The sequence below is a fragment of the Capricornis sumatraensis genome, chromosome 3, assembly GCF_032405125.1.
Source record: "Capricornis sumatraensis isolate serow.1 chromosome 3, serow.2, whole genome shotgun sequence".
Taxonomy (NCBI): domain Eukaryota; kingdom Metazoa; phylum Chordata; class Mammalia; order Artiodactyla; family Bovidae; genus Capricornis; species Capricornis sumatraensis.
The window spans coordinates 169926852-169947942 of record NC_091071.1 but is presented as its reverse complement, the minus strand read 5'-3'; the positions used below and the strand labels follow the sequence as shown (position 1 = coordinate 169947942).

At 41.7% G+C, this 21091-nt stretch overlaps 2 protein-coding genes across 4 annotated transcripts in view; both read left to right on the top strand.

The window, feature by feature from the left end:
- Positions 1–4046, top strand: part of FAM76A (family with sequence similarity 76 member A) — a 35137-nt gene extending 31091 nt beyond the window's left edge. For all 3 annotated transcript variants that reach the window (XM_068967383.1, XM_068967382.1, XM_068967381.1), the window contains 2 exons: positions 570–671; positions 1819–4046. In XM_068967383.1, the coding sequence (XP_068823484.1) occupies positions 570–671; positions 1819–1905 (189 nt within the window). In that variant the 3' untranslated portion in view covers positions 1906–4046. The remainder of the gene's footprint in view (positions 1–569; positions 672–1818) is intronic.
- A 14416-nt stretch (positions 4047–18462) lies between these two features.
- The window catches only part of STX12 (syntaxin 12), a 36605-nt gene continuing 33976 nt past the window's right edge, over positions 18463–21091 (top strand). The window contains exon 1 of the mRNA XM_068967764.1: positions 18463–18642. Within this exon, the coding sequence (XP_068823865.1) occupies positions 18525–18642 (118 nt within the window). The 5' untranslated portion in view covers positions 18463–18524. The remainder of the gene's footprint in view (positions 18643–21091) is intronic.

Below are 21091 nucleotides of genomic sequence, written 5' to 3'. Positions count from 1 at the left end.
TAAATAGCATAGTCAATAGAAGAAGGCCTGGAGTTTGAATTCTGACTCTGCTACTTGCTAACTACTTTACTTAGTCCTTTCTAAGCCTTGATGTTCCCATCCATAAAATGGGAAGAATAATGTTACTATCCCACAGGGTTATCTTAGGATTGGATAAAATAATATAATCAAACAGTTTGCCTGGAACAGGGCAAAAATTCAGTAAATGACAGCAGCTGTTATTTTCATGGCTTCTCTCAAACTATCAGTCATATTTGTTATAATCATTGATTTACTTGGAGTTGAGATTTTGAAAGATTATTGCCTATGCCGAGTACATGAAATATCTAAAACCTTCTAGCAAATGGTTAGTAGCAGACATGCTAATGCAGAATTTTATATCATTTTCAGGAAATCAATAGAAAAAAATAGGATACAAAGCCACAGTTCCCTGGCTTTGATTTAGGTATGGCTCTTTAGGAGAGCCCTGGGTTTCATTAATTTAGGGGACTGTTTAGCTCTCTGGTACCGAAACATTTTTCATTGCACAGAAATTTCTTCTGGTCACTCTGCCTTTTTTTCCCCCTCAGATCACAGAATTGAAGGCTGATTTTCAATACCAAGAATCTCAGATGAGAGCCAAAATGAACCAGATGGAGAAAACCCACAAAGAAGTCACAGAACAATTGCAGGTAACTCTGTTTATTTAATATGGTAACTCTGGTGTATTTCAGTTCACTTCAGTCGCTCAGTCTTGTCCGACTCTTTGCGACCCCATGAATCGCAGCACGCCAGGCCTCCCTGTCCATTACCAGTTTCCAGGGTTCACTCAGACTCACATCCATCGAGTCGGTGATGCCATCCAGCCATCTCATCCTCGGTCGTCCCCTTCTCCTCCTGCCCCCAATCCCTCCCAGCATCAGAGTCTTTTCCAATGAGTCAACTCTTCACATAAGGTGGCTAAAGTACTGGAGTTTCAGCTTTAGCATCATTCCTTCCAAAGAAATCCCAGGGCTGATCTCCTTCAGAATGGACTGGTTGGATCTCCTTGCAGTCCAAGGGACTCTCAAGAGTCTTCTCCAACACCATAGTTCAAAAGTATCAATTCTTCGGCGCTCAGCTTTCTTCACAGTCCAACTCTCACATCCATACATGACCACTGGAAAAACCATAGCCTTGACTAGATGGACCTTTGTTGGCAAAGTAATGTCTCTGCTTTTGAATATGCTATCTAGGTTGGTCATAATTTTCCTTCCAAGGAGTAAGTGTCTTTTAATTTCATGGCTGCAATCACCATCTGCAGTGATTCTGGAGCCCAAAAAATTAAAGTCTGACACTGTTTCCACTGTTTGCCCATCTTGATATTTTAAGTGATCTCTTAGATTCCTTTTTTTCTCAGAAATTTGACATGTCAGTTAACATTAAATCACCTTATAGATGACTTTTATTATTTTCTCTTGGATGTGTTCTAATCTTTTTACGTCAAAAAACAGTGGAATTAATAAATGTGTTCTTTGATTTTTGGATAAACCAGATGTGATTCCAGATGTCGAAATTGTAAATTCTGTTTATCTAGCCCACTAAGGCACTCCATGGTTTGTTTGTGTTGCAGAGAGCATCCGTTTATAATAGTGGATCCCAGGAGATGCAAGTACTCTGATTAACTTCCAGCAAATACTTTCTTCCCTCTCAACCAAACCCTAGAGCTTTTCTATTGTTTTCTGCCTCTAGAATTTGTTCACCTCTTCCTGACCTCTACATTGTTTCCCTTAGCATCTGCATGAAAAACATCCTATCCTGCTAAAACTTCCTTTGCCCACTGATTTTTTTTTTTTTAAGGCCAAAAACCGGGAGCTCCTGAAGCAGGCAGCTGCCTTGTCCAAGAGCAAGAAGTCAGAGAAGTCAGGAGCTATAACCTCTCCATGAGAGACCATAAGAACGCTCCCGGCAACAGCAAATGGATTCCTCGGTTAGGGTGGCAACCTGGCTGTTTTCTGGGAATTGCAAGCTTCCTTAAGAAATCTCTATATTATTACAGTTATCTTTCTTTGTGTGACTGCGTTGGGCTGAATGGAAACACCTGGTTTGTGCTGTGTTATGACTGCATGCTTGAATGTTTGGGGTTTCAAGCTCCCCTCTCTTTCTCTCTCTTACTCTCTCACTCCCACTCCCCTCTCTCTACTCTACCCCCAGCCCTTCTCTCAGTACTATTGTCTCTCTTTTGCTACTTTTTTTTTTTTTCCTTTTTGTGGTGGTCACTGCTCAGTGTTATGTGCAGAATGATTTTTTTTTTGGTCCATCACTGCATCCTGCCATACCCATGAGCAAGAAATTTGGCATTAATTACATATCACTGCCACCCTCTGAACTTTGAAAACTGCCACCTTAAGACTTGGTACAATGGAAGAGACTTTTTCTCTCCAATAAACCTTTTGCTTCAGGGTATACCCTTGGGTTTTTTTCCAGGTATATTATGTATGAACTTTGTACTATGTATAGCCAGAGTTTTATTTATTTTTTAAAAAAAGGAACTTTTTCTTGATAAAGGAATAATGGTAGCCTAGCTTGTTCTTCTTGTAAAAGTGATGCTTCTTTTTTAAAAAAAAGTACTACTCTCTAGCTTTTAGTGAAAGAATCAGATCTTTTCTTTCTTGTTACCTTGGAGTCTTAAAAACTGATTGCTAAGGTGAAACAATTCAATATATAAGTATGGAGTTAAGTGCCTTTTGGAGGGTTTCTTGGAAGAGCATGTAAGAAGATGCTTAAGGGAGGTAGCAAAGATTTGGAGAGTCTGTCTTTCTAAGTAAGAGCAGAAAGAAAGGTTGTCCAGGTTGTACTGGACACTTCCCTCTCCCTCTCCTTCCTTGATTGTTTTATGTGACTGATTTTAACTTCTCACACTGCCACCTCTTTTTAAACAAAAAAACACTCTTATATCAGCTGTCATACTGGGCCATTGTTGGATAGCTTTTTTTTAAATGATTCAAAATGGGATAAGATTTGGACTACAGAGCATTTTGGAAGTTAGTATGAGCTGCTCAAGTATGGACTCTGAGTGTAACTGCGAGAATGATATCCCTGTATGTACTGTCTCCCCACTCTTCCTCACCCACTGCCGCCTGTACACTCCCTGCTTTTAATGGAAATGTGTTGAAATCAGGTGCTTCTCAAAAGCAGCTTGGCCCCAACCTGAATTGTGTCCTGTTTTCCCTTCTTGACCCAGCAGGCACATGGATTTACTTTTCATGTGAGAGGATAGATTTGCATTTCTAGCCATACTCTCAGGTCCTCTGTGATGTTTGTGAAAGTTAGAGATGTGTGGTGTGCCATGAAACAGTAAAACCAGCTACTTTGGAATCCTTTAACGCAGGGGTCGATACTGGAGTTAGAGGTTATCATAAGGGCAGATGACATTTGTACCTCAGACTACCAGAAGTGTAGCAGTAAGTTTAACTTACTAGGCATTTCCCAGGAGCAAAGGCTTCTAATTGGTGAACATTCTTACGAGTGGAGCCATGCACTTAATTGGACAGAGACGTGGAAATGAGTGGCTTCCTTCAGATAAGAGGAACAATGGATCATGTTGCTTATCACTCTGGTAGGGGATGTAATTTTCTCTTCTAAGCAAGGGAAATGGCAGTGCTAAATAGTTTTGTAACTTTTTGAATGAGAAAATTTTAGGTAAAGACAAACTGTCAGATAATATTTTTCAGATGCATTTACATTGACTATGGGGAAAAGATTGTGAAAAAAGTTGCAGTCGTGGTTTTTTTTTTTTTAATTTTAAAGACTTGAGAAATTCTGTTGCCTGAAGTGACAATGTAAAAACATATTTAGTTTTATACTAAATCTTTTTTTAAGGTCTTGGCATTTAATATAAAGCAAATCCATACATTTTCTAACTTTCCACAAGTTCCAAAAAGAGAAGGAAGAAACCTCAGTCTTGAAATTTTGGTTTTTAAAAATCATGATACTGTTTTACCATAAAATTGAGTAGCTAACTTTTGGTAACACCTTTTGTTTATTTGTATGTTTGTAATAATGGACATTTTAAAACACAGGAATGTTTTGGTTTGTACAGACTTTGAAAAATGTGTGTTAATAAAAATTCATATGGACTCAAGTATAATTATTGCTTTCTTTGTTTTTTCATTTATTTCTTGCTGGTTCACCAATAGACATATTCCATAATCCCCTTCAACCTAGAAAAGAGTCAGTTTGTCTTGCTTGTAGACTTTAAACAATTAAAAGCCTAACGGCGCTAATAGGGAGTTTTATATCCATCAGAGAATAAAGTGATTTCTTTCTTCTGTGATTATATTTATTCAATTCAGTTGCTTGCTTGTAAGTTCTGGTGGGCACTGAATATACAGCAGGGAAGACAATTGACAAACTTACTCTCCTCATGAGACCCCCATTTAATAGAATATTGGACAATGGCATTGTTCCTTGATTTTATATTTACCATTATTATTCACAATTAATATGGGATGGATCTTCATACGGTATGAATGAAAGGTTTTTGATATGCCATCTCAAGGACAGGAATGTGTTGGTTTGAAACCCTGGCGCTAGTAGGTTTCTAAATCAGTAAGAAGTGCCTTTCAGACGTCATTGTCACATCCTGGTCATTCTCTTCTGTAGGCTCAGTGACAGTGTATTTCTCTGAATAAAGACAGTTTTATAGGTGCTCTGGTCTGAATGTTTATTCCTGCTCTCCCTCCTTGCCAGGGGCTTCCCCGGTGGCTCAGATGGTAAAGAATCTGCTTGCAATGCAGGAGACCGGAGGTTGATCCCTTTGTGGGTAAGATCCTCTGGGGAAGGGAATGGCTACCCACTCCAGTATTCTTGCCTGGAGAATTCCATGGACAGATGAGCCTGGCAGGCTACAGCCCATGGTGTTGCAAAGACTCAGGACTGAGTGACTAACACATGCACCCTGCTAGATTCGTATGTTGAGATCTTAATGCCTAGAGATGGTAGTATTAGAAGGTGGGGCCTTTGAGAGATTCTGTTGTTTAATAAGCCACCCAGTCTGTGATATTTTGTTATAGAAGTCCAAACAGACTAAGACAGTAGACTATGTTTATGACCATCTTTATTGTGTGAATTCTCTTAATTTGCCCATTTGTTGTCTAGATGCTAACTTGTGTCTGAATCTTTGCTACCCCAAGGACTGCAGCACACTAGGCTTCCCTGTCCTTCAGTATCTCCTGGAGTTTGCTCAAACTCATGTTCACTGAATTAATTGGTGATGTCAACCAACCGTCTCATCCTATGTCACCCCCTTCTCTTGCCCTCAGTCTTTCCCAGCATCAGGGTTTTTCCAATGAGTCGGCTCTTCATGTCAAGTGGCCAAAGTATTGGAGCCTCAGCTTCAGCATCAGTCCTTCCAATGAATATTCAGGGTTGATTTCCTTTAGGATGGACTGGTTGGATCTCCTTGCTGTCCAAGAAACTCAAGAGTTTTCTCCAGCACCGTGATTCAAAAGCATCAATTCTTTGGCACTCAGCCTTCTTCATAGTCCAACTCACATCCATACATGACTACTGGAAAAACCATAGCTTTGACTATATGTGCCTTTGTTGGCAAAGTGGTGTCTCTGCTTTTTAATTTACTCATTTACTCAGCCTTAAAAGCCGCTAGAGGGGAAGAGTATAATATAAAGAGAGAAAGATATCTGTTCTTCAGGAAAGTGAAAGTGAAGCTCTTCAACAAAAGACCTTAAAGTAACTTAGCAGACTTTTGGTCCCATCCTTTGCAGTTTAAGACCATATGTTACCTGCAGTATAACTATCCTCAGCTAATGGTCATCTAGATTCTTGGAGGAGGGGCCATTTTTGTCAGGAGCTGACGAGTGTTGCGGTTATTATTCCTACACAACAAATTACCCCAAAATTTAGTGGGTCTTTTTTTTCTGACCAGGGATGGAACCTGGGTCATGGTAATGAGAGCAGTGAGTCCTAACCACTGGACCACCAGAGAACTTCCCAAAATTTAGTTTTATAAAACACCCATTTTAATATGCCCCCAGACCCGGTTGATCAAGAATTTGGACAGGGCACTGTGGGGATGACTTGTCTTTGTTGCTTAAGTTCTGGGTCCTCAGCTGGGCAGATTGAAGAGCTGAAGGACACTTACTGGAGCTGGAATCATCTCTCTGAAGGCTCGTTTGTGTATCTAGTGCCTGGACTGAGATGGTAAAGTCTAGTAATGCTGACTGAAGCACCTATGGAATGGGCCCCTCCATATAGAGCTTGGCCTTCCCCAGCCTTTAGGTAATCAGATTTCTTCCATGGTGGCTCAGGACTCCATTGCACAAGTGATCCAATGAACAAATCTGAAGCTGTGTTTCATCTTCTGACCTGGCCTCTGAGGTCACAGTACCTCACTTCTGCAGCATTTTATTAGTCAAAGCAGAAGTCCACCCAGACTCAAGGGGAAGGGACATAGATCCCTTCTCTTGATGAGAAGGTGACAAAGTAGAAGAGCATGCGGGATGGAAACCACCATGGTGGCAATTTTTAAAAACAGAAACTGCCACGTAGGGAATGGATTTTAGAACCAAACCAAGAGAGCAAGGCAGAAGCTGCAGTGTCTCTCATGGCCTATGTTTGACTGTCACACCTCAACGTTTCCACAGCCTGCTGGTTACAGAGGACAAATCACTGACCCTTCAGTGTGGAAGGAGACTACCCAGGTGCGTTCACATCGGCAGGCAGACCACTGGGCTCCACCTGGGAGGCTGGCTGCTACATTGGCCTTTGATCTATAAGACGGAGTAACAGCTATGTGAATCTCTGGGTTTTGAAGGCAGGAATTAAAGTTACCTTTTGGGGGGAAGGAGTTCATATTTCTTACTTATGACTGGAACCAATAACTACTTAGCCTGCTAGTGCTTGTCAGACTGGCATTGAAGCAGGTTATCGACTCTACTTGAAAAGTGAGATTGTGTCAGGCTGTGGTTAGCTCTGAAGTTGGACTGCCTGTGTTTGAATTCTATCTCTACTTACCTTAGGGTTGCTGTATTAAATAATGTATACGGAAGTCTCCTTCTACACAATGTATGTATGATCCTACATACATTAAATAATGTATGTAGAACCATAAAGCTGAGTGCCGAAGAATTGATACTTTTGAGCTGTGATGTTGGAAAAGACTCTTCAGAGTCCCTTGCGCTGGAAGGAGATCCAACCAGTCAATCCCAAAAGAAATCAGTCCTGAATATTCATTGGAAGGACTGATGCTGAAGCTGAAACTCCAATACTTTGGCCACATGATGCAAAGAACTGACTCATTGGAAAAGACCCCGATGCTGGGGAAGATTAAAGGCAGGAAGAGAAGGGGACACCAGAGGATGAGATGGTTGGATGGCATCATCAACTCAATGGACATGAGTTTGAGCAAGCTCTGGGAGTTGGAGATGAACAGGGAAGCCTGGTGGGCTGCAGTCCATGGGGTCGCAAAGAGTCAGGCACGACTGAGCAACTGAACTGAACTGAGAAGTCTCTAGAACAGTGCTTGACACATAGTATGCCCTAGGTAAGTTATTATTATGCAAGACTCCCACAGAATCTATATTTTCTGTTTCTTGAGAGGGAAAACAACAGTGACAAAATAGAATGAACACGTATGTTCACTTGTTTTTTGTTCCCAAAGTTACTTGGTTCCAAGATCACTTTTAGGTCACCAGAACGTTCACCAAAACCACAATTAATATGTCTTTTTTTTTCAACTCCATATTACCCACTTCATATGTGCACCTTCATTTCACTGATCTTTAGAGTGCCATTTTTAACTTTAATAAGATATAATTTACATATAGCAAAATTTATCCTCCTTAGTGTATAGATCAAAGGATTTTGATGGATGTACAAAGCTGTGAGAGCTTCCCAGGTGACTCAGTGGGTAAAGAATCCACCTGCAATGCAGAAGATCTGGGTTCAATCTCTGGGATGATCCCCTGGAGGAGGACCTGGCAACCCATTCCAGTATTCTTGCCTGGAGAATCCCATGGACAGAGGAGCCTGGTGGCTTACAGTCCATAGGGTCATGAAGAGTTGAACATGACTGAAACAACTTAGCACATACATGCCTGAGATTGCGTGATCAAATTACTAACATTTGTTGGATCATGTAGAAAGCAAGGGAGTTTCCGAAAAACATCTGGTTTATTGACTGTGTTAAAGCCTTTGACTGTGTGGATCACAACAAATGGAAAATTATTAGAGATGGGAGTAACAGATCACCTTCCCTGTCTCTTAAGAAGCCTGTAGGCAGATCAAGAAGCAACAGTTAGAACAGGACATGGAACAACTGACTGGTTCAAATTGGGAAAGGAGAACGACAAGGCTGTATTTTGTCATCCTGCTTATTTAACTTATATGCAAAGTACATCATGCAAAATGCTGCACTGGAAGAATCACAAACTGGAATCAAGATTGCTGGGAGAAATATCATCAACCTCAGAAACACAGATGATACCACTTTAATGGCAGAAAGTAAAGAGGAACTAAAGAGCCTCTTGATGAGGGTGAAAGAGGAGCGTGAAAAAGCTGGCTTGAAACTCAACAAAAAAATAAGATCATGGCATCTAGTCCCATCACTTCAAGGCAAATAGAAAGGGAAAAAATGGAAGCAAGGACAGATGTTATTTTCTTGGGCTCCAAAATCACTGCAGATGGTGACTGCAGCCACAAAATTAAAAGACACTTGCTCCTTGGGAGGAAAGCTATGACAAACCTAGACAGCATATCAGAAAGCAGAGACATTACTTTGCTGACAAATGCTCATACAGTCAGAGTTATGCTTTTTCCAATAGTCACGTGTGGATGTGAGAGTCGGGCTGTAAAGAAGGCTGTTGTTGTTCAGTCGCTAAGTTGTATGCGACTCTTTGCGACCCCATGAACTGGAGCACACCAGGTTTCCCTGACCTTCACTATTCATTATGGTCCAATAAAAGAAGGCTGAGCACCAAAGAATAGGTGCTTTTGAACTGTGGTGCTGGAGAAGACTCTTGACAGTCCCTTGGATTGGAAGGAGATCAAATCAGTCAATCCTTAAGGAAATCAACCCTGAATATTCACTGGAAGGACTGATGCTGAAGCTGAAACTCCAATACTTTGACCATCTAATGCGGAGAGGCAATTCATTGGAAAAGACCTTGATGCTGGGAAAGACTGAAGGCAAAACAAGTAGGGGACAGCAGAGGATGATAATACAGAATGTACTCATTTTTGTCTGCTTCTTTGGCCAGACATTATGTTTGGACAAAATCACCCATGTTGTTCACATAGTAATAGGCCATTAATTTTCATGCTCTGTGATCCTACAGTTTATCCATCTGACTGCTGATGGACATTTAGGTTGTCTCCAGTTTGGAACCTGTAGAAATAAATGCTGCTCTGCAACAGATAATAATAGAATTCTACATAATTAACACTACATTTACATTTTTTAATTGAAAAACCTGTAATTACTTTTTAAAATCCAGATGCATATCAGAATTATCTTCCGATTATTTGAAAAATACAAATGCCCAGGTATTGCTTTTTTTCTCCAAAGCTTCAGAAGTGTTTCTGGTGAGCAACCACGTTTAAAAACAACTGGACTATATAATGATTTTTTGCTTTTATCCGGTTGTTTCACTTTTCCTATTTCATATTCAGTGCTCTCACTTCATTTAGTTTATGTTTTTCAATTTCTCCACCTCTTTTTTGGTTTAGTTCAGTTCAGTTCAGTCGCTCAGTCGTGTCTGACTCTTTGTGACCCCATGAATTGCAGCACACCAGGCCTCCCTGTCCATCACCAACTCCCGGAGTTTACTCAAACTCATGTTCATTGAGTTGATGATGCCATTCAGCAATCTTACCCTCTGTCATCCCCTTCTCCTCCTGCCCCTAATCCCTCCTAGCATCAGGGTCTTTTCCAATGGGTCAACTCTTCGCATGAAGTGGCCAAAGTATTGAAGTTTCAACTTTAGTATCAGTCCTTCCAGTGAATCAGTTCAGTCAGTTCAGTCGCTCAGTTATGTCCAACTCTTTGCAACCCCATGAATCGCAGCACACCAGGCCTCCCTGTCCATCACCATCTCCCGGAGTTCACTCAGACTCACATCCATCGAGTCCGTGATACCATCCAGCCATCTCATCCTCTGTTGTCCCCTTCTCCTCCTGCCCTCAATCCCTCCCAGCATCAGGGTCTTTTCCAATGAGTCAACTCTTTGCATCAGGTGGCCAAAGTACTGGAGCTTCAGCTTGAGCATCATTCCTTCCAAAGAAATCCCAGGGCTGATCTCTTTCGGAATGGACTGGTTGGATCTCCTTGCAGTCCAAGGGACTCTCAAGAGTCTTCTCCAACACCACAGTTCAAAAGCATTAATTCTTCGGCGCTCAGCTTTCTTCACAGTCCAACTCTCACATCCATACATGACCACTGGAAAAACCATAGCCTTGACTAGACAGACCTTAGTCGGCAAAGTAATGTCTCTGCTTTTGAATATGCTATCTCGGTTGGTTATAACTTTTCTTCCAAGGAGTAAGCGTCTTTTAATTTCATGGCTGCAGTCACCATCTGCAGTGATTTTGGAGCCCAAAAATAAAGTCTGACAACTGTTTCTACTGTTTCCCCATCTATTTCCCATGAAGTGATGGGACCAGATGCCATGATCTTTGTTTTCTGAATATTGAGCTGTAAGCCAACTTTTTCACTCTCCTCTTTCACTTTGATCAAGAGGCTTTTTAGTTTCTCTTCACTTTCTGCCATAAGGGTGGTGTCATCTGCATATCTGAGGTGATTGATATTTCTCCCGGCCATCTTGATTCCAGCTTGTGCTTCTTCCAGCCCAGCATTTCTCATGATGTACTCTGCATATAAGTTAAATAAGCAGGGTGACAATATACAGCCTTGATGTACTCCTTTTCCTATTTGGAACCAGTCTCTTGTTCCATGTCCAGTTCTAACTGTTGCTTCCTGACCTGCATACAGATTTCTCAAGAGGCAGATTAGGTGGTCTGGTATTCCCATCTCTTTCAGAATTTTCCACAGTTTATTGTGAAGCGTCTTTTCCATGTCCAGTTCTAACTGTTGCTTCCTGTCCCTCTTTTTTGGTTACCGTTGTTCTTTATCAAGATTTTATTAAGCATAGTAGAAAAACTTTTTTATGCATATATATAATATACATATAACTAGTATGTAAAATATGTATACATATATAGTCATGTATTATATATATTTTAGAAAACTTGTGAATTTTTGCCATTTGATTCTACTTGTTTGACTTACTATGATAGAAATACTACATTTCTAATTTATATTCACTCAAAACTTTGATATAGTTTCATGTATTTTGGCATCTAGTATTACTGCTAAAAGTCTAGAATATTTATTATCTTAGTGATTTAAAAAAAGAAAATTTGAATAAGGCTTGAAACTTTAAACTTCTCATCCAGTTCTGAGAATATAAAGAAATACTATGTTGTTTAAAAAAATAGGAAATTAACATGTGATACAATGGCACCCCACTCCAGTACTCTTGCCTGGAAAATCCCATGGGCGGAGGAGCCTGGTAGGCTGCAGTCCATGGGGTTGCTAGGAGTCAGACACGACTGAGCGACTTCACTTTCACTTTTCACTTTCATGCATTGGAGAGGGAAATGGCAACCCACTCCAGTGTTCTTTCCTGGAGAATCCCAGGGATGGGGGAGCCTGGTGGGCTGCTGTCTCTGGGGTCGCACAGAGTCGGACACGACTGAAGCAGCTTAGCAGCAGCAGCAGCACAGTATTATTTGCAGGTCAGGAAGCAACAGTTAGAACTGGACATGGAACAAGAGACTGGTTCCAAATAGGAAAAGGAGTACATCAAGGCTGTATATTGTCACCCTGCTTATTTAACTTATATGCAGAGTACATCATGAGAAATGCTGGGCTGGAAGAAGCACAAGCTGGAATCAAGATTGCTGGGAGAAATATCAATCACCTCAGATATGCAGATGACACCACCCTTATGGCAGAAAGTGAAGAGAAACTAAAAAGCCTCTTGATGAAAGTAAAAGAGGAGAGTGAAAAAGCTGGCTTAAAGCTCAACATTCAGAAAATTAAGATCATGGCATCCGATCCCATCACTTCATGGCAAATAGATGGGGAAACAGCGGCTGACTTTATTTTTCTGGGCTCCAAAATCACTGTAGATGGTGATTGCAGCCATGAAATTAAAAACACTTACTCCTTGGAAGGAAAGTTATGACCAAGCTAGACAGCATATTGAAAAGCAGAGATATTACTTTGTCAACAAAGGTCCATCTAGTCAAGGCTATGGATTTTCCAGTGGTCATGTATGGATGTGAGTTGGACTATAAAGAAAGCTGAGTGCCGAAGAATTGATACTTTTGAACTGTGGTGTTGGAGAAGACTCTTGAGAGTCCCTTGGACTGCAAGGAGATCCAACCAGTCCATCTTAAAGGAAATCAGTCTTGAATATTCATCGGAAGGACTGATGTTGAAGCTGAAACTCCAATACTTTGGCCACCTGATGCGAAGAGCTGACTCATTTGAAAGGACCCTGATGCTGGGAAAGATTGAGGGCAGGAGGAGAAGTGGACGATGGAGGATGAAATGGTTGCCTGGCATCACCGACACAATGGACATGGGTTTGGGTGAACTCCAGGAGTTGGTGATGGACAGGGAGGCCTGGCATGCTATGGTTCATGGGGTTGCAAAGAGCCAGACACGACTGAGCAACTGAACTGAATGGTATTATTAACTAAAGTATTGATTTTGTTCAAATTTCATAAAATTTTACGCTAGTGTCCATTATTTGTTTTCATATCTTATTCAAGACTCCACATTGTATTTAATTGTATTGAGCAGCCTCAGCTCCATACAACAAACTGATAAATTCTCCTTTCATTTTTATTCCTTGCAAATATTTTCTAATTTTCCTTGTTATGACTTAGATACACCCATCACTTTAAAATGGACATTTAATTTCCAAATACATGAGATTTTAAAAGTATCTTTGATATTAATTTCTCATTTCAATGCTCTCTTCTCTGCAATCACCCTCTGCATTTTTTCAGTGTTCTAACTTTAGTGAGGCTTTCAAAGGCTAAGTCAAAGATCTCTCTCGGTAAATGTCATATTGCACTTGAAAATTATTTTCAAATGTCTTCTGATATTGATTTCTAACATAATTCCACAGTGATAAAAGAACAGAATCTATGTGATTTCAATACCTTTGACCATGACATTTTTGCACCTTGTTTTATGTCCCTAGATATGTTCCAGGGTCTCCTAGTTTATAATGTATGAGAACTTAAATAAAATGTGTATCCTATCGTTGCATGAAAATCGTATAAATCTTAATTATGTTGAATTGGTTCATAGTACTTTTCAGGTCTGCTATATCCTTCGACCTCGCTGTATATTCGTTCTATTAATTTTTGAGAGTTTGATATTGAAGCTCCAACCAAAAATCTTATCTACTTAAAAAATAACTGTAATATATAATAGAACTATATGTAACCTTGTTATGTATTTTCCAAGTCTCCTGTAAATGTGTTATCATATTTTCATAATTTAAAACATAAAAACAAAATAGATCTAAGAAATAAAAAGCTTCTCTGGCCTTCTTCATAATAGCTTTGAACTGGAGACAAAGTATGATCAAAAAACAAAAGGATAAAGTATGATCCCTTCTTGATGAAGCCTGAGAATAGACAAAACCAATCTCTGATGATAAAAATCAGAAAATGATTTCTGGGGATGAGGGGAATTGATTAGAATGGAGCGCAGCTGGGACTTCCCTGGAGGTCCAGTGTTTAAGAATCCACCCGCCAATACAGGGGACACAGGTTCAGTCCCTGGTCTCCTGGTCCAGGAACTAAAATCCCACATGCCCGGGGGCAAACCCGTGTACCACAGCTACTGAGCCCCCAGCCCTAACTAATGACTGAAGTCCATGTGCCCTAGAGCCCATGCTCTGCAACAAGAAAAATCACCACACTGAGAAGCGCAAGCATCTCAACTAGAGACAGCTCCTGCTCACAACTAGAGAAAGCCCAAACGCAGCAATGAAGACCCAGTGCAGCCCCTCCCACAAAAAAAGGACCACAGTTTGAGGAAACTTTCTTTGATAACAATGAAAATGTTGTTTCTCAATTGGGGTGGTGGTTATGTGGGTGTATGGGCTTCCCTGGTGGCTGGTGGCTCAGATGGAAAAGAATCTGCCTGCAATGCAGGAGACACCAGTTTGATCCCTGGGTTGGGAAGATTCCCTGGAGAAGGAAATGGCAACCCACTCATTATTCTTGCCTGGAAAGTTCCATGAACAGAGGAGCCTGGCGGGTTACAGTCCACTGGGTCACAAAGAGTTGGACATGACTGAGCAACTAACACAGTATGTGGGTATATACAAATGTCAAAATTCATTGACATGAACATGTAATATCTGTGTATTCTATTGTATGTTAATCAACACAATAAAAATTAATACAGATGAATTCTGCTTAGTCATAAAAAGTGCTGGTATGAGCTTCCTAATACTTGGTTTTTGGAACACATATGGATGCACACCTGTTGAGTATATAGTTAGTAGAATTACTGGGTCATAGAATATGCATGAATCATGGCTCTGCAATTTAATAGCTGCATGATGGTGGGCAAGCATCCAGACCTCTGGAGAACACCAGTTTCTTCATCTGTTACCAAGGAGCTAATCTCACCTTGATGAGCTCAAACTATGAGAAACAGTTTTTGTCAATTAGCAAAAAAGACATAATGCTGAGAAATCTCATTTTCTGAAAGCGGTGTTTTTCAGAAAATCTGCTATTTGAAATATCAGTAAGACCGGAACATTCCACTCTTGCCTGGAGCATCTGAGTGACTTTGACACAGAGAAGCAGCCTCAATTTCCAACCCAGGTGCAGAGCTTCAGATAAGGGGTTTCTAGATACAGCATTCCACATTTATCTTCACGTTGTTAGTTTCCAAGGAAACAGGATTCTGAGTCCTCTTGTTAGCTCAGGCCCGATGATAATCCCTTTACACATAGCCTGGTATGCTTTGAGGCTATCAAAAACACTGCTTCTTTTAAATGTTACCTACAGTCCTTCCTTAAAAATTCTAGAATAATTCTCTCTCTCCCTGTGCTTGGTGAGATGCCCCATAATTCCTCTAGTTTGTAGTCCCTTTTGCAGCACTAAGTTAATAAATCTGTCAGACCATAGGTGGTCTCTATCAGATGGGTTTCATCTTGGGAATTACCAATAACTTTGTAAAATGTGTTCACATTGCCTGGATGGGCATTTAAGAAATGATACTTATTATTTATTATTCACGTATAAATTCAATATATACTCATTTGACATCTAGTGTTTGCAAGGCACAAATGTATAGCTACAAGTGGCAGCACAAGATAGCCGTGGCACAGACGGAAAACCACTTTTTATTTTAGTTAGAGAAAAACCAACAGTAACAACCACCACTTCAAACCAGGATGAAAACCTTTACTGAACTTCACTTCGTTGAACAGAGTCAAATGTAAATGAAAACATTCCCAAGGCTACTTTCTAGGTAAAAAGTACAATGTACATGATTTACTATGGTTGTGGTGGTGGTGCTGCTAAATCGCTTCAGTCGTGTCTGACTCTGTGCGACCCCATAGATGGCAGCCCACCAGGCTCCTCCGTCCATGGGATTTCCCAGGCAAGAGTACTGGAGTGGGTTGCCATTTCCTTCCCCAACTATGGTGGTGCTTTAGTTGCTAAGTCGTGTACAACTCTTGTCATGGGCTGTAGCCAGCCAGGCTCCTCTGTCTATGGAATTTCCCAGACAAGAATACTGATTTACTCTACTATGTGTGCTGTGTGCTAAGTCGCTTCAGTCATGTCCAACTTCTTGTGACCCTATGGACTGTAGCTTGCCAGGCTCCTCTGTCCATGGGATTCTCCAGGCAAGAATACTGGAGTGGGTTGCCATGATGTCCTCCAGGGGATCTTCCCCACCCAGGGATCAAACTGGCATCTCTTAGGTCTCCTGCATTGGCAGGGGGATTCTTTACCACTAGTGCCTCCTGGGAAGTCCATACAATACTACCATTGTTGTTTAGGTGCTAAGTTGTGTCCAACTCTGTGATCCCATGGACTGCAGCACACTAGGCTTCCCTGTCCTTCACTATCTCCCAGGGTTTGCTCAAACTCATGTTCATTGAGTAGGTAATGTCATCCAACCATCTCATCCTCTGTCACCCCCTTCTCCTCCTGTCCTCAATCTTTCCCATCATCAGGGTCTTTTCCAATGAGTTGGCTCTCATGTCAGGTGGCCAAAGTACTGGAGCCTCAGCTTCAGCATCAGTCCTTCCAATGAATATTCAGGGTTGATTTCCTTTAGGAGTGACTGGTTTGATCTCCTTGCTGTCCAAGGGACTCTGAAGAGTCTTCTCCAGCACCACAACTCAAAACCATTAATTCTTCAGCTCAGCCTTCTTTATGGCCCAACTTTCACATCCATACCTGACTACTGGAAAAACCATAGCTTTGACTATATGGATCTTTGCTGGCAAGATATATAAAACTATGGACTTCCCAGTTGGCACTAGTGGTAAAGAACCCATTTGCCAATGCAGGAGAGAGAAGAGACGCTGGGTTGCAAAGAGTCAGACACAACTGAAGCGACTTAGCCGGCAAACATATAAAACTATGGATTTTAAAAATATATATATGGTTTTAAAAACCAGAATGAGAGCCCCCGAATATCATCTGTCCTTTTCTAAAGAGAAAAAAAATGCTCTTATAAATGCTCCAACAACAACAAAAAAATAGAGACAGATTTGCTTATAAAAGCTCTAAGGCTGAATGCAGGCTCATTCACCCATTAAGGGCCCCCTCCCACACAGGCAAGAAGCTTCCTCTCTTGGTCATTCCCCAGAGATTGCAAAGCAGACTGGGGTGAAGTGGGGTGGAGAAAACGGAAAAAAAAAAACAAAACCAAACCACTGCCAGTTTCCCCTCACTTATGTCTATCTTGATCTTCCCCAAAGCAAAATCTACGCTTGTCTTTCCATTTACCATAAGCTCACAAAATGCAGTCTTCTATGGAAACACTGACATCATATATTACAAGTTACTTAAGGGAATGATTTAAAAAATTTGAGAATCTAGTTCTCTAAGAAATCCTGGTTTGGGATATAGATGAAGAAGCTATTTGGAGGGATTTAGATGGAGAATGAATTTGGTAATATGAGAATGCATTTTAAGGACATAGCAAGATGACAATACGATTAGCTTAGTGCTTGGGTTTTGCAGTCAAATCTCAGAAAAGCAAATTAACCTCTGTGGCATTAACTTTCTCACCTGAAATAGGGAAAATGATCATGCTTGTTCTGTTGTTACTTTACTTCAATATTTAAAAATCGATTGTCCGTTATCTATGACTTCCCTGGTGGCTCAGATGGTAAAGCATCTGCCTACAATGCGGGAAAGCCGGGTTGGGAAGATCCTCTGGAGAAGGAAATGGCAACCCACTCCAGTACTCTTGCCTGGAAAATCCCACGGATGGAGGGGCGTGGTAGTCTACAGTCCATGGGGTCCGTTATCTAGTCTGAAGGTAAGAATAGTTAGGACATCGTCCCTTGGCGTGAAACAGCTTATGAATAACTGAACTGCAGTGTGTGTGTGTGTGTGTGTGTGTGTGTGTCACACATAATATGTGCTTTAAAAATCTTTTCATTATTATTATTTTATTGTTTAGGCTTCCCAGGTGGCGCACTGATTAAGTATCCGCCTGCCAATCCAGGAGACACAAGAGACGCTGGTTCTATCCCTGGGTGAGGAAAGATCCCCTGGAGAAGGAAATGACAACCCACTCCCATATTCCTGCCTGGAAACTTCCAGAGACAAGAGGAACCTGGCGGGCTACAGCCCATAGGTTCGCAAAGAGTCGAACACGACTGAGCGACTAAGCACGCAGACTAGAAGAGGGGTGGAGAGAGAAATGAAAGTGATTTGTAAACCATAAAAGTGCTTCAAAAATCCTCCCAAAACCCTAGGGGATGAAAACAGTGAGGAATCTCAGGAGTTTGGTTACGGATCTGGGTTTCAAGGTTGTCGAATTCTCCATATTTGGGCCTGAGTTCTCAGAACAGACCAGGATAGGATGTTAGGGCTGAGATCATCTGGTACAATTTTATGCTAATCGAAAAATTCTTGCCTTCTGTCGCCGTGCCCTGACAATAAACAACACCGCCACCCTAGATTCTCTCATCCAAGTCCCAACGGCATGACGTCATCGCTCCGCCCCGCAAACTCCAGGGCGTCGCGTCTCTAAGCTACCTTTCAGCCACCAGCTCCGGCGGCGCCTGCGCAAATGCGGAGCGGGTCGAGCCGGGGCGGTCGCGAGCGCGTCGCGAGGGGGCGGGGCTAGTGCGCACGCAGCTTCATCCCGTCCCCGCCCTTTCTCTTCCCGGTTTCCCTGTCAGCCTGCGGGTCGGGTCTGGCGGCTGTTTCCGGTAGGAGCGCGGTGCAGGTCGAGTCGCTGTCTGCTCCTCGTCATGTCCTACGGTCCCTTAGACATGTACCGGAACCCGGGGGCCTCGGGGCCCCCGCTCCGGGACTTCAACAGCATCATCCAGACGTGCAGCGGCAACATCCAGCGGATCAGCCAAGCCAGTGAGCCGGGGTACCGCGGCGGCTGAGGGGGGCGGGGGCCGTCCTGAAGAGGCTGCCGGGACGGCGGAGCCCAGCCGGGGCTACGGCCAAAGCCACACCTGAGGCCGTCTCGGGCGCTCCGCTCTGGACACGGTGGGCTGCCATCCCCTAATCTGCCAGGCCCAGGCACCCTGAGGGTCCGGCGCCTCAACTGAAGCTCGAGTTTCTTCTCAGGAGTTCTGCCCTTAAGGTGTTTTGGGGCTAAGACAGCAGTCCTGACAGCCCCAGGGTGGGAGGGTGTGTTTGCTCCAGAGCAGTGAGTGAGTCGACCTGATGCAGCGGTCAGCCGAGTTTTTCCTGTCATCTGCTTCCCTCCACCCACTTCTCTTTGACCAGTTTGGATCGGGAGTTGTTTACTGGTTTAGACTTTACATTCTGCTCAGCTTCTGGCTTCTTGAAAGTCAGCTGCTTTCAATTAAGCAGAGTGGAGAATGCATGTGTTTTGGCGACTTTAATACAGTTCTTCCTGTAATGTTTGGAAGTCAGTTACAATGACTTGTATTCAAGGGGTCAGATGACTTCTATTTTAATAAAAGAGAATTCACCAAAGACACTTCAGTTTACAGTATTTTGTCTTTTGTAGCAGAAGATTTGCGTGCTTTTGGATTTCAAGCTGATGAGTCTTTTGTTTTCCTTCCCCATCTAGTTACTCTTTTGAACAAGCATGATACACAGAGAAGCTCAGGGACATGGCCACAATCACATAGCAAGTAAGACATGGTAGAATTGGTGGTGGATTTCAGAATGTCATTGCTTGTCTTAAAACTGCTTCCCCACTGTTAGGGTCTAAATGAGACTGTAGATGAATGAGTTAAATCTTGTGCCTGAAGATCAGCTCAGAGACTTATAAACAGGAGGTCAGCAGCAGCAGCAACTACTTGGAAGGAATGGTATCATCATCCTTGTTGTTTATTATTGTGTTTTTGTGAGCTTGGCTGTACCTTGTTAATAGGTAGAACTAGTTGGTCCTGAATCACAATTGTGTTCTATATTTTAAAGAAAAATACCACTTAGCTTTTAAATTTAATATGTAATGTAGAATTTGAGAGAGGGAAAGTTTCTGATGGAAATCATTTGAGTCTTGGCGCCTTGGAAGTGGAAAGAAGACTATGTCATCTGTGAAATCCAGAAATTTGAAACAAAAATTTATATGACCACTGGTGGGATTGTCCTGGTGGTCCAGGGAAGTTAAGACTCCATGCTTCCACTGCATGGGGCACAGGTTCAAACCCTGGTTGGGGAACTAAGATCCCATATGCTGCATGGTGCAGCCAAAAAATAAAAATATTTTTAAAATATATGACCACTGGTTAGGAAGTATAGTACTTTGTGTTCCAGTTTCCTTTTGTGAGGGAGCTGTAATACAGGCTAGATCAGAAAATTCTGATTCAAAGCCAAAAATTTGTTGTTGAGACCAAATCTAATTTTAATGTCTATTTGTGAAATGTTCATTCTGTATGCATTTATTTGAGTATCATGCATGTACTGTGTATAAGAACTGGCAGGGAGCCTTTGGCGTACATAGCAACTGAAAGGATTTGGTGCTATAGAAGAGATATAATAAAGTTATAGGTAGTCAGGAGAGACATCTTTTTCATGTGGGAGGGACCAGGGAAGGCATTATGGCATTTGAGTTAGGTCTGGCTGGAAAGATGGTGGAAAGGATTTGAACTTTTTACGATAAATAAGAGAAGGGCATTTAAGGAGGGAATTAAATGAACAAGGCATGGTAGGGGAAAGCATGTGCTGTGTATAGAAAAGTAGAGTTGTTTAATTTGGCTAGCGTGGTGGATTCTAGAACGCAGTGCAAAGTAGACTTGGAAAGTTTAAGCTGGGACCCAGATATGAAGGGCTTTAAGTGCTAACCTAATGGGTTTGGATTTAATTCTGTAGAAATGTGTAAATCGAGTTGGAAGGGAGAGACTGGAATCAGAGATACCAGTTAGGAACTGAAAATGAAAAGAACGAAAAAATAGGAGAGGTGTCTTTGGCGATAGAATTCATAAGATTTAGCTCTTGGTTAGGCATCAGGCTCAAGTAATAGTTGGATTCAGCCATTAATAACATTAACAGCTAACATTTTTGGTGCATATTGTGTGCCAGGCGATATAAGTGCTTTACAGGCATTATCTAACTTGATTTTGTAACAACCCTTTGAAGTAATTACCAGTATTATTTCTTTTTATGGGTTAGGAAACAGGCTAAGAAATTTGAAACCAGATCTGTCTCTTATGACCAACATTTAGCCTTATATTTTTAATTAATATTACAGTTTTGTAGCAGTTAACACTTCAGCAGGTGAGAAGTGACTTTTTTTTTTGAACTCTTCGTAGGAAGCTATGGGGAATACCTGAGCTGTGGAACTTTCTCCTCTTGTGGTTTGTCTACCTCTCCTGCTAGATTGTTAGTG